This window comes from Neocloeon triangulifer, unplaced genomic scaffold (assembly GCF_031216515.1).
Source record: "Neocloeon triangulifer isolate White Clay Creek 2 clone unplaced genomic scaffold, ASM3121651v1 ptg000001l, whole genome shotgun sequence".
NCBI lineage: Eukaryota > Metazoa > Arthropoda > Insecta > Ephemeroptera > Baetidae > Neocloeon > Neocloeon triangulifer.
Window position 1 is genome coordinate 10,925,284 of NW_026775544.1, and position 12,308 is coordinate 10,937,591.

At 40.5% G+C, this 12,308-nt stretch overlaps 5 protein-coding genes across 6 annotated transcripts; 3 read left to right on the forward strand and 2 right to left on the reverse strand.

Moving 5' to 3' along the window:
• The first annotated feature begins 302 nt into the window (after nt 1–302).
• On the forward strand, nt 303–2,589 carry LOC132199171 (protein disulfide-isomerase A6 homolog). Its single transcript, XM_059623714.1, has 7 exons — nt 303–500; nt 596–795; nt 928–1,164; nt 1,222–1,383; nt 1,444–1,653; nt 1,766–1,923; nt 1,990–2,589. The coding sequence occupies exons 1-7, from the start codon at nt 488–490 to the stop codon at nt 2,306–2,308; spliced, it is 1,299 nt and encodes a 432-aa protein (XP_059479697.1). The 5' UTR covers nt 303–487; the 3' UTR covers nt 2,309–2,589.
• Nucleotides 2,525–7,083, reverse strand: LOC132199263 (uncharacterized). Of its 2 annotated transcripts, XR_009442092.1 has the most exons (4): nt 3,739–7,077; nt 3,344–3,410; nt 3,162–3,284; nt 2,525–3,093 (listed from the first exon to the last, which is right to left on the reverse strand). XR_009442092.1 is itself a non-coding variant. In XM_059623859.1 (3 exons), the coding sequence occupies exons 1-3, from the start codon at nt 3,968–3,970 to the stop codon at nt 2,921–2,923; spliced, it is 528 nt and encodes a 175-aa protein (XP_059479842.1). In that variant the 5' UTR covers nt 3,971–7,083; the 3' UTR covers nt 2,525–2,920. The 2 variants fall into 2 exon arrangements, 1 of the variants encoding a protein (XP_059479842.1); XM_059623859.1 differs by lacking the exon at nt 3,344–3,410 and having other exon boundaries at nt 3,739–7,083.
• On the forward strand, nt 3,958–8,636 carry LOC132199129 (uncharacterized). Its single transcript, XM_059623640.1, has 14 exons — nt 3,958–4,117; nt 4,241–4,364; nt 4,426–4,637; nt 4,696–6,231; nt 6,294–6,420; nt 6,475–7,137; nt 7,193–7,274; nt 7,326–7,448; nt 7,509–7,582; nt 7,679–7,829; nt 7,883–8,011; nt 8,065–8,202; nt 8,257–8,359; nt 8,411–8,636. Exons 2-14 carry the CDS (start codon nt 4,264–4,266, stop codon nt 8,593–8,595), a joined length of 3,624 nt encoding a protein of 1,207 aa, XP_059479623.1. The 5' UTR covers nt 3,958–4,117; nt 4,241–4,263; the 3' UTR covers nt 8,596–8,636.
• LOC132199167 (26S proteasome regulatory subunit 7) lies at nt 8,611–11,089 on the reverse strand. The gene is made up of 6 exons (XM_059623699.1): nt 10,904–11,089; nt 10,648–10,685; nt 10,100–10,582; nt 9,881–10,045; nt 8,896–9,283; nt 8,611–8,834 (listed from the first exon to the last, which is right to left on the reverse strand). Exons 1-6 carry the CDS (start codon nt 10,974–10,976, stop codon nt 8,677–8,679), a joined length of 1,305 nt encoding a protein of 434 aa, XP_059479682.1. The 5' UTR covers nt 10,977–11,089; the 3' UTR covers nt 8,611–8,676.
• A 44-nt stretch (nt 11,090–11,133) lies between these two features.
• Nucleotides 11,134–11,829, forward strand: LOC132199275 (DNA-directed RNA polymerases I, II, and III subunit RPABC4). The gene is made up of 3 exons (XM_059623876.1): nt 11,134–11,295; nt 11,434–11,526; nt 11,661–11,829. Exons 1-3 carry the CDS (start codon nt 11,226–11,228, stop codon nt 11,681–11,683), a joined length of 186 nt encoding a protein of 61 aa, XP_059479859.1. The 5' UTR covers nt 11,134–11,225; the 3' UTR covers nt 11,684–11,829.
• Nucleotides 11,830–12,308: the final 479 nt, after the last annotated feature.

The following is a 12,308-nucleotide window of genomic DNA, read 5'->3' on the forward strand; positions in this document are numbered from 1 at the left end:
ATAATTAGTTTCCATTTGCATCATTTTTATCTTATTACTTATAAATGTGAAACAGAAAAGTCAGACTTTTATGAGATAAGAATTAAGATTTAAAAAAAAATTGTATAGCATAGCAGTACTTGACAGCAAATTCGCGGTTTCCTATTTAGCCATTTAAAAAGACCTTGTCAAAAAACTTCTCTTATTTTCGCGCTTTGGTTTAAAATAAGGTTTTTCCGAGTTTGGCCACATATTGCGATTTGATTGGAGCGTTAGGTATTATTCGGACCAATCGGCGTGGCCCACGATGCTTCGCCTACTCGGCCGTCAAAATAGGAAAACTAAAACTACAGCCAAGGAGACTACAGCCTCTCGGCGCCCACGGTCCCTGAATCACCATTATTTTGCGCGAATTAAGACACAGCAGCTCGCAAAACAACATACAAATCCATTTACCTGAGACGATATTACCCTGAGCCATTTTCTCTGCTGTGGAGCGGCCGGAAAAATGCTGTTTTTAGGTATGTTTTTGGTGCCGGTGTCTCGGTCCACCGACGTGTCAATGAACGCCAGAGAAATTGGAATTTAATAAAAAAAAAAATCAATTTTAATTCAGCTCTTGCGGTTGTTTCTGCGTTCACGAGTGCGGCTGCACTCTACCCATCGTCCTCCGACGTCGTCGAACTCACACCGTCGAATTTTGACAAGTTGGTCACTCAGAGCGATGACGTTTGGGTTGTTGAATTTTTTGCCCCGTGGTGTGGCCACTGCAAGTCGCTCGTTCCGGAGTATTCGAAGGCAGCCAAAGCCCTAAAGGTATTGAAAATTTTTTCTTCCAAATTAAATTTTGTTTCTTCAATATTAAAAAAAATAATATTAGTAATTTTATGATGCTCAGGTAATAAGATTGAACAAGAAACTTAATTTCTGAACATTCCTTTTTTGCAGGGAGTGGTAAAGGTTGGTGCTGTCGATGCCGATGAACACAAGACCCTGGGCTCAAGGTTCGGAGTCTCCGGCTTCCCAACGATAAAAATCTTCGGAAGCAACAAAAATAAGCCCGAGGACTTCCGCAGCTCTCGAACCGCTCAAGGTATCGTGGACGCCGCCTTCAAAACCCTCCGGGACAATGTTGATGACCGTCTTGGTGGCAAAAGGTCAGGTGGAGGCAGCAGCGGCGGATCGGTCAGTTTACAGATTTTATTTTTAAGGAATTGCTTCTAAAAGTTGCTGAATTTTCAGGGTGATTCAAATGACGTGGTCGAACTGACCGACAGCAATTTTGCTTCCAAAGTTCTCGACTCGGACGACCTTTGGCTGGTCGAGTTTTACGCACCCTGGTGTGGCCACTGCAAAAATCTTGCTCCTCACTGGGCCAAGGCTGCTACCGAATTAAAAGGAAAAGTATGATCAGAAATTTCCACAAATTTGAAGAAATTTAACTGATCTATTTTGCTTTTTTAGGTTAAGGTTGGTGCTTTGGATGCAACGGTTCACACTTCGATGGCCAGCAGATACGGTGTCCAGGGATATCCCACTATTAAAATATTCAATGCTGGAAAGAAGGACAGCTCGTCTGTCGAAGACTACAACGGAGGCCGCACTGCTAGTGACATTGTCAACTATGCCATTGACAAACTGGCTGAAAACATTCCTGCTCCTGAAATTAATGAGGTAATTAATGCAAAACAATACAATATAAAAATTCAGTTTAGTGAAAACCAAAGCAAAATTAAATCAATTTTAAAGCCTTTAAAAAAAATTATTTTCTTTTTCCAAATTTTAGCTTACTTCAGACGAAGGTTTGAAGGAGGCCTGTGGAGAGCACCCTCTTTGTGTAATTTCTGTTCTGCCGCACATTCTTGATTGTCAGTCCGAGTGCCGAAACGATTATCTGAAGATGCTCAAGGAAATGGGAGAAAAGTACAAGAAGAAGATGTGGGGGTGAGTGAAGCAAAAAAGAAGAAAATTGAAAAGGTTTTTTTTTACACACTTCTTGTAAATTTTCAGATGGATTTGGGCCGAGGCCGGAAAGCAGCCCGCCCTTGAGGAGGTGCTCGAGATCGGCGGTTTTGGCTACCCTGCTATGGCAGTTGTGAATTCAAAGAAGATGAAGTTCTCCATCATGAGAGGCTCCTTCAGCAGAGACGGCATCAACGAGTTCCTCCGCGATCTGAGTTACGGCCGCGGCTCCACTGCTCCAGTCAGGGGAGCCGAGTTGCCCAAAATTGAAAAGTCCGAAGCGTGGGACGGCAAGGACGGCGCCCTTCCGGTCGAGGATGACATCGACCTGTCCGACGTCAGCCTGGACGACAAGGACGAGCTGTAAACTCAAAGACTTGAGCAAGAGACTGCCTGAAAAAGTGCTCGAGAGAATGTTGAATGCGTGGAAAATCTCATCTCCATGTGTATGAAAATATTTGTAAAAAATTTAACACCCTCAAGTTCTGGTTTAGTACGGGAGTGGTTCCAAGTGGGCGTTTTGTCACAAATGTCACAATTGTGTGTTAAAATGAGTATTGATTGATTAATTATACAATTATATACTTGCAAAACTTTTTATATTTTGTCGGGTATAAAAATTACAATAGATAATTTCCTGTGCTGATATATTAGTTTATAATTTATTCAATTTCCCTCGCAATGTTAGAATTATCATCGAAGTGTATTATATTGGGTGCTATTTTATTAAGAACTACTCAAAAGAGCGCCGGTATACTAAAATATTATTACTTAAATCAGGCGCTCAAGTTTAAGAATTGAAAATCAGTCATTTCATATTTATTTAAACGATCAAATGCATCGATCAGTCTCGTTTAACTGCTTGGTGTGTAGAGATTGGCAAAAAATTGCCACATGTCAAAAATATTATAGAGATCTAACTGTATGCAGTGGTAGATATTATAAAAATAGGATCAAGTTTGGCTGGTTTTGTCGTTTGTCAAACTTTGACATTGACCAACTCGATGTTCTCGAACTGCCTCTTCTTCTTGAAGTAGATTGGGTAGAAGAGGTAAAAGTAATAGGCTGTGAATCCGAGGAAGATGAAAAACAAAATCAGGAAGACGATTCCCCAGGCTGACACCAATGGTTTTCGCGGGGCTTTTGTTTTCACTAAAATTTGAACAAAATCGTGAATTTTTCATTTGATCCTTTATCATTTCTTTACAAACTAAATAAACCTTTTTTGGCTGGAAATGCAGGTTTTTTTATGTTGATACTTTCCGAGTCGTCGAAAAACGCTTGGCCATTGAGCTTTGCAGCAACTGGGCGCTGCTGCTTCTCATCTTGAGCCACGGAACAAACTGAAAGAATATTTAATTTTTAAATATTTGCTTTGTTTCTCAGACGTTTTTGTACACACCGACGACAAGCACAAGCGAAAGCAACACAATCTTGAAGCACCCCATGTTCTACCGTTTTAATTTGCTCTGAAATAATAAAAAAGTTGTAGATATTTTTGTTTGAAAACGCTCATCTCAAAAGGAATTTGAATAGATAATATAATTTAATCAGTGAATTGTGAAAAAATGTTGATTATATTTTTGGGCGTGGGAGAATGAGAATTATCCACGCCTATGTATGTATGCACTAATTTCGACGAAAAGTTGATCATGTACTTGCAATACTAAACTTGTAATTTAAATTAATTATATTATGTTAAATGAATAACTCCAGATTGTTCAAGAACAATACATTTCAGCAATTTAATTAAATTTTTACAAAAAGGATAACACCACAAAATAATAAATTGTTTACCTTTTAAGAGCAGGAAAAAATTTGAGCGTGCTGTGTTGCTGTGGCTGCTGTTGACATTGACAAGCGACAAGCAGCGAAAGCGCCGCACCGGTGTCGGTGGCACGAAATAGCAACTAAAAAGTCCAAGGTTGAAAGAAACCGACCAATAGGAGAAGTTTATTTTCGGTCCAACAATTCTTAATCCAATCAGAGACGCGGATTGTCCCATAGAGCGCCAAAAAGTTCCGAACATGTGTGTGGCTGAGATGTTTTGGTTGTTTTTATGTTTTTGCCCTGGTTTCTAGCAAGACAGCAAGTTATTTTCGCTATCTGAGAGTTTCAGCGAAATTTTGAGCCATCATAACATTCGCAGTTGAAGAAGAGAATATTTTAATGAACTGTACGTGCAATTTTGTCTATTATTTGTGTTAAATTTTAATCACATTACATAATAAGCATATAATGACAAAAAGCTTTCTCTAATTTTTTTGTCTTTTATGTATCTCTCTTTCTGTCTTCATAGAGTGGTCGGAGTTTGCGAGGAAAATGGTGAAAAAACAGGCAAAAACTTCGCTGAATGAGAGCGAGATGAGTTTGCTCAAGCAAAATTACGACCAACTTGTGGAGCGAAGCACTTGCTACATTTGGTACATTAATTACACTTTTATCCTCTTGAATAAAAAATAAAGAATTATGTAATTTTTTTAGCAACAACAGAATGAAAAAGGTTGCTTGCATAGAATGTGGCCATACCTTCTGTCGCCCCTGCATTACAAAGCACCTGGCCAAAACTCCGCAGTGTCCAAAGTGCTTGTCAAATTGCTCCAAGGAAAAAGTGATCATCAACAAGTCCATCACCTTGTTCTACGAACACCTGCAGAATATTCTCATTCAGTGTGAACGCAACTTGCCAGCAGAAGGTTTCTATTTTATTTTTATTGTAAAATTTAATATTTCTAATATTTGGTCCATTTCCAGCTAAAAGCAAAGTGCCTATAGAGAAAATGGCTTCAATTACTCCAACACCGTCGACTTCAGCTCAGCGCACAACACGAAGGTCGATGACTGCAGGGAAAACTGGTGACGGGGCTCCTCAAATGTCCAACCCCTCAACAGGCTCTACAAACATTTTTGAATTGATCAAGCCCTCGACTACGAGGATGCCAACACAGTTTCCGAATGAATCATCGGTGATTTCTCAGTACAGCATCAACCCTGACGAAAAGGTCCAATTTTGGCTTGAACAAACAAAGTCTGGTGCCATCCCCACCCAAGACAAAACAATTGAAACTCCAAGCTCAATTTCGACTCTCATTTCTCCCACACAAGCGGACTTGAACGAAATTGCCCGGTTTAAACCTCCGCCCACAATTCCCAAAAAAGCTACAAGTGGGGAAACGACACAGGTTGAAGAAAGTCAGGCAGACTCGATTTTGATGGCGAGGAATGTTAAGAAAATCACATTCGAAGCTAACAAGTCAATCGAATCAGAACCGACCAGAGATGCTGAACTGTTTCAGTCGCAATCTGAAGAATTTCAGAGCAAAAAGGAAGAGAAACGGCTGAAGAAAATCGACAGTCAATCCTCAGAGAAACCAAAGTTCAAAGGATTTGGCCTTCGGAAGAAGAAAATCTTGCCTATTAAGTATGACAGTGAAGAAGAGAAGGAGCCTAGCCAACCCCCTGCAACCGTTGAACTGGCAGACTTTTTGGATTCCGCAGAAAAGAGGAAGCCATCTCGGCAGTACAACAACAAAAAGAAGCAGGCCAAAGACATTGAAAATGGTGCAGGGGAATCCCCACAAGAGCAAAGTCTGCTGCAGTCAGAAGAAGTACTTGAGCCGGTGGGAATCATTGAAGATTCGTCTCCCCAAGGCAGTCCGACCAAAAAGAAAACTCCGTCTCCGGGATTTTCTCGGTACTCGAGGATGAAGTCCGAGTTCAAGGAGAAAAGGAAAATCGTCCCACTGAACATAAGCACCACTTCTGGCCTCAACGCCGTCCAAACTGAAAAGTCCCAGAAGAAATCCCCAGACAGAAATGAAATGATCATTGAGACGGCCAGTGAAAAATCTGACCAGAAGACAGCGGATGAGCAGAAGGATGACACTCAGACTAGCACAAATCTGATTGAAAATTCGCTTCCCCCCATTATAGAGAGACCTGTTGAGGTGCCCACGCTAACAACGCCAACTTTCATCCGGCCCAGTGACAAATCTGACCAGAAGACTGCGGATGAGCAGAAGGATGACACTCAGGCCAGCACCAATCTGATTGAAAATTCGCTTCCCCCCATTATCAGTCTGCAGGCTCTAGAGAAACCTGTTGAGGTGCCCACGCCAACTTTCATCCGTCCTGCTCCAGAACCAATCAGTCTAGATTCAAAAACTGGCAACAGGAAAAGGAAGACATTTTCTCTCGAGTCCAACACAGGGGACATTGTGGGAAATAGTCTGACGAGTCAGAGACAGCATGTCGTAGAAATCCTACCCATCAAAAAGAAAACAACTGCCAGTAAAATATACAATTTGTAAATACTTTTTGCATTAGAACTTAATATTATATTCCATTTACAGAGTCTCGACTTGTTTGCTTCCATAGATTTGGAAAATTGAAAGGGCATTCCACGAGAAAGTACGAAGTTAATTTCTTCAAGCTTGGCTACTTGAACCCATTAGTTGTAAGACAGAAATTGAAATTTGCGTAAGTATGGTAACTAAATAAATTAATTTAATTTATAAGTAAAAATTTTTCCAGACGTAAGCAAGTGTGTGATGCAGCTGTTCAGACAAGCCCCCTGCACATGTCTCAAGCTGAAACCTTTCCTGCTGATGGAACTTTAATAACAAAGGAAAATCAGGGACAATCTGTCCTTTGCCAAACCTCATTTTCCCCCATCAGACAAGTCTTGGAAAGCAGCACTCAATCAAATGATCAAGGTTCGGGTGAACAGAAATCACAGCTGTGTGAGGAAATGGACGAGGATATAATTGAAAAGAGCCAGGAGTCGGTGGTCCACACTTTCCTGAGGCCAGCTGCAGTCCAGGAGAGCTGCCAGATCGACTCCAATGATATCATTCCTGCCAGCATGCCGACACCTTCGCAACCACTGAAGCGCCAAATGGACTCCAGCTCGCTCTCTTTGTCTCCTCCAACACCTGGGCAGAGCTTTGAAACTTTGATGTCTTTGAACGAGTCCGAGTACGAGCTCCAGAACACTGAGGTTGGCAACGCAAAGCGCAGAAAGGTCAGACAAGCCAGGAAGAAAAGCAGCACTCCTAAAAAGGTCACGTGGAGTGACTTGGAGAATACCCAAGATGCAGCTGTCATGAATGTCGCAATGGAAGACTTGAAGTACGCCAGAGAAAAGGCTACCGAGGCTGATAAAACTATTGAATTGCCTTCTTCAATATCTTATGAGTAGGTTGAGTTTATCTTGCTTAATGAAATAAGATAATTTTTATGATAACTCCAGGACAGAGCTGAAAATTGGTGGAGACAAGGCACTTATGGATAAAAGTGTAAACTCTGCTAAAAGTGATTCTAAAACTGCCAAGGTAATTTCATTATATTTTTAGTGTTAAATATTTCTGTTTTGATTTATACAGAAACCCGTGCGAAACTTATCATTTGACATGGACGTACAATACATAGAATTGGATAATAATGTTGCCAAAAATTCACACACTGAAAAGACCGTAGTTGAAAGTGGCAAAAACTTAGTTTGCAAGGTTTGTTTTAAACCTGTTTTTATTAAGAAAGGCTTTTAGTTTTAATCACAATAATTTTAGGAGTCTGACGATGAAGGTGAAGAAGTGGATGCAATCGAAGGCACTCCCATTGTAAAAGTTGTTACTGCACCGAGGTAAGGATTATTAAATTTAATATCTGTCCTTCCATTTTTGCTCTCAACTTTTGAGACTTATTTAAAAGTAACAAAATTTCATCAACAAACTTTTAGGGAAGAAAAGGAAACTCCTCCACGTTCAGGGATATCTTTGATTTTCACAAGCTTGGGAAGAAATCAAATAGCTGAGATTCAAAAGTTCTGCAAATCATTCAAGAATTGCTCAGTCAACACGGCAATGAATTCATCTGTGACGCACCTTGTGGTAGATAAAATTTTGCAGAAAATTATAATTGAATTATTTCTTTGAATTTGCAGGTGCCCCATTCAGAAGACATGAACACTCTCACTACACTGAAGTTTTATCTTGCTGTGGCAAAAGGGCTGTGGGTCGTTTCCATAAATTGGATTGTGGACTGCATTTCCTCAGGCAAGATCATCCCAGAGGTAATTAATTAATTGGCTCAATTAGCATTTGGTGTCTTAAAATCCAACCACAGGAGCCATACGAGATGAAAAACATGCATGGGTGTGACGGCCCTCGAAGGTCCAGACTCAGAAAAGGTGCAATTTTTGCCGAATTGGAGATGTTTTGTTTGGACGGCACCTATTCTGGCATCACTAAAGAACAAGTCAAGGTAGAGGAGCAAAATATCACTTTGCTGTGCAGAATTAATTAATTTTTTGTTCAGGAAATCATTGTTTGTGCCGGTGGATCACTCTTGCAAAACCTGCAAGCCCCGCAGACCAAGAAATACAGGATTGTCATCAGTCCCAGTGAAAATCTCTCAGACGGTTTGAATCCAATATAAAAATGCTTAACTGGACTCGACTTTACTTTTACAGAGCCATTTGACGGAAGCTTTCTGGTGCTGATGGTGGACTGGGTGCTCGAGTCTATCGAAAACTGCAGACTGGCGAGCGCCTTCAATTACCTGCCTTCGGGCATTACTGTGACTCAAGTCTCGCAATCACAATTCCAACTTCCTGCAGACATGCTTCGATTTGAATCAAGTGATACTTTAAATTAGAAAACTGCCGACAAAGATCTTATTGAAATCTTGCACTTTTATTTAATTAACTTAGAAACAAACCATACTGTAGCAGCAATTTTAGTTGTAAGTCATATATCTAGGGGTAGCTGAGAACTTGGCGTATGACTTGATAACCTTATTGACAGCCTCAAGGAAGTCCTTTTCGGTGGCAACCTTGCGCCTGGCCCTGATTGCGAACATGCCAGCCTCGGTGCACACCGACCTGATCTCGGCACCTGAAGTTGAATTTAATTATCAGTATTAATTTTTTTCTCCATTTTATTGTCTTGTTGGTACCTGTGCTGTTGGGACAGAGTCGGGCCAGAAGTTCAAATCGAATGTCCCTTTCGACACTCATCGAGCGAGCGTGGATTTTGAAGATGTGAGTTCGTCCCTCCATGTCAGGCAGTCCAAATTCGACTTTGCGATCGAGACGTCCAGGTCTCATCAGGGCGGGATCCAGGGTATCCGGCCGGTTGGTGGCCATCAGGACCTTGATGTTGCCTCGGGGGTCAAATCCATCAAGTTGGTTGATCAGTTCCAGCATGGTACGCTGCACCTCGTTGTCTCCGCCAGCGCCGTCATCGAATCTGGCACCGCCAATGGCGTCGATTTCGTCAAAGAAGATTAAGCAAGCCTTCTTACTCCTGGCCATCTCGAAGAGTTCTCTGACCATTCGAGCTCCCTGTAAAGGAGACCAATTTTTGAAAGTGGAAGTGTAAGAAGCTTATAAATCGGAAGTTAATTTAAGATGGATCAGAAGAATAGATTGAGTCGGTACAAACATTCAGAATTTTAGATTTGAAAAATTTGATAGTAGACATCAAAATGAGCAGTTATTGGTAGTTTCCTTTTAAACTTCATCATAATTTAGTAGCAGTTTTAACGGGCTTTTGTTTTTAATTAATGTGGCAATACATTATTTACAAATTGTAAAAATAAACTATTCGAATTTGCCACAATAGTGGCGTTTGGTTTTAAAACTTAAGATTTATTGTTATCCAGATGGTATTCTAATGACAACTATTTAGTCACAATTTATTTCCGCCAGTACTAATGGATTAAGCTACACAATTTTAGAATGCCACTAGAAAAATACATGTGTATATAAAAAAAATCTTCAAGATTTACTTAGATGATATTCTTTGAATATTATGAAAGCTCAGATTTTCCTCTTTCAAACCCGTAGCATGATTCGTACCAACATCCAGAAGTTTTTATCAACTTTAATGCTGCTTTATTAATAAAAAAATTCAATTAAGTTCTGTTTTCTCAAACTCACCTCTCCAACATATTTCTGGACCAGTTCAGAGCCAATGACTCGAATGAAGCAAGCGTCGGTTCTGTTGGCCACCGCTCTGGCGCACAAAGTTTTTCCTGTTCCAGGAGGGCCGAACAGAAGGACGCCCTTCGGGGGCTCAATGCCAAGATTGACGAACTTCTCAGGCTGCATTTTTTTTTTTAAATTAGATAGGACCAAATTCTAGTTTGATAAATTTACGTGAAGCAAGGGAGTCTCGACGACTTCTCGCAGTTTGTCGATTTGCTCTTTGCAGCCGCCAACGTCACTGTAGGTGACGTCCGGTTTTTCCTCAACCTGCATCATGGTGACGGTGGGGTCGATTTTGGGTGGCAGAGGAATGTGGATCTGGTACTTGTTGCGGTCGACGCCGACACGCATGCCCTCCTCGATGTCTGTGGGCGCGACCGTGTCCGCAAGGTCAACCACGAACTTGGCAAACTGCTTCACGTTGATGATGTACTTGGGGTCGTCCGAGTCGGCGTTGATGATCTTGGTGCAGCGCGCCACTTGCAGCGGCTGCTCGTTCTGCAGGGTCTGCTTGTCGGCGGCCAAGTCCCACAGGGCGGGCGGAGCCAGACCCGTGTCCGACTCTTTGATTCCAGTCAGTTCGTTGACCCTCTTGATGGTGGCCTGAATGTCCTCCTCCACAGTCTTGATGCTCCGTGTGTATTGACCTTGGCCCTGTGCATTCGAGGAGGAAACAAAGTTGAGAATAAATTTTGGAATCAACTAAAAAAAAAACTTACGTAGGTCTTCAGTAGGGCGATATCAGCCTCGTCAAGGGCTGAAAGATTTTTAAAAACGGTTAGATTTTAATTTGTATTTAAACTCATGAACGATTATTGAATACGAAAGAGCTTTTTATAATGCATTCTCTTTGTAAATAGTTCGAGTTCGGGCGAAACTTCTGGCTTTTTTAATAATCATTCTGGATTTCTTCCCATGTCCACAAACAAAACATCCATGACATTTTAATTTCAATTTCCATTCGAAATTTCGTACCTTTCACTTCTTTTTCTTCCTCCTTTTCATCCTCCTTCACTTTCCGCATTTCATTTCCTAAATAATCCGGCATTTTAGTTGATTTATCGTTGGCTTTGCTAACAAGAATATGCAAAAATGCCGAAAATTACGAAGCTGATGGTTGATTTCTTGTTGGATGTGGATGATTCTGCATGTTGTTTATGCCCCGCCCACTTTTTAGAGCTTTCCCATTTCCGCCGCTAGGCGATCACCTGGCGTTTTTTTTGTCATTTATCACGGAAAATTGTAAACAAACACACGTTTTTGAAGAATAGAAGTGCAGAAAAAGGGTTGATCTGCAATGGACCAAGCTTCAAGTTCGTCGAAAGAACAGGCACAGCCTAAGCAGCCCATGGTTTATATTTGTGGAGGTAAAAATTTCGAAATTCTAGTGAAAGAATTTTATTTTAAAAGTGCAATATTTTCTGGTTCATTCCAGAAGTATGAAATGTCGGCTTATTTTGCAGTTTTCTTGCAAATTTGCTAACGAAATTGTATTCACATTGCAGAATGCCACCACGAAAATGAAATCAGGCAAAGAGATGCCATCAGATGCAGAGAATGTGGGTACAGAATCATGTACAAGAGGAGGACCAAAAGATGTAAAAATAAATCTTTTCTTTTATTTGAAATTATTTTCTAAAATTTTAACAGGACGAAATTAGTTCAATTTCATTGGTTTTATCTATATTTAATTATTTTTCGGTATGATTTAGAATGATTTTTATGTTTCCAGTGGTTGTGTTCGACGCGCGCTAATTCTGTCTGGCTTGATACTTGGACGTCACTCTGAAGAGTTTGAGGCACATTTTTCTATATTATAAGATTAAATTTAAGTATTTGAATTCATTTGTATTATTTAAGGTAAAGAATACATAAAATAAAATTTAAGGTAATTACTTTAATTGATATATAATCATTTTACTGTTAAAGGAAATATATTATGCGAGATGAAATGAGATGACTTTTAGGGGGGGTCACTTCCATAATATTATTTTGCTCCCTCTAATGACTTGTCTCCAACAAACGCCCACACTGGCCACACTCATGCTTGCATTCCTCGCGTTCCCTAATTTCCAAAAGTACTTTCCCGTGGGAATTTTGAATAACATTGTCATATTTGAAATATGCACAAAAGGATAAATCGCAGTTTGTTTTTAATTGCTACGACAATTCAGACCGCCTAGGAGGGATTTGAACAATGGAGAACGTCTCCGAGGGCCTCGCTCGGTTATGGGCAACAGTGAACGTCTCGAAAGGCCTCGCACGGTTATGGGCAATGGAGAACGCCTCCAAGGGTCTAGCGCGGATATGTGCAATGGAAAACGTAAAATAAAAAAAATATCCAAAAAAAATTGTTAATTGCAAAAAATAATTTATTTTG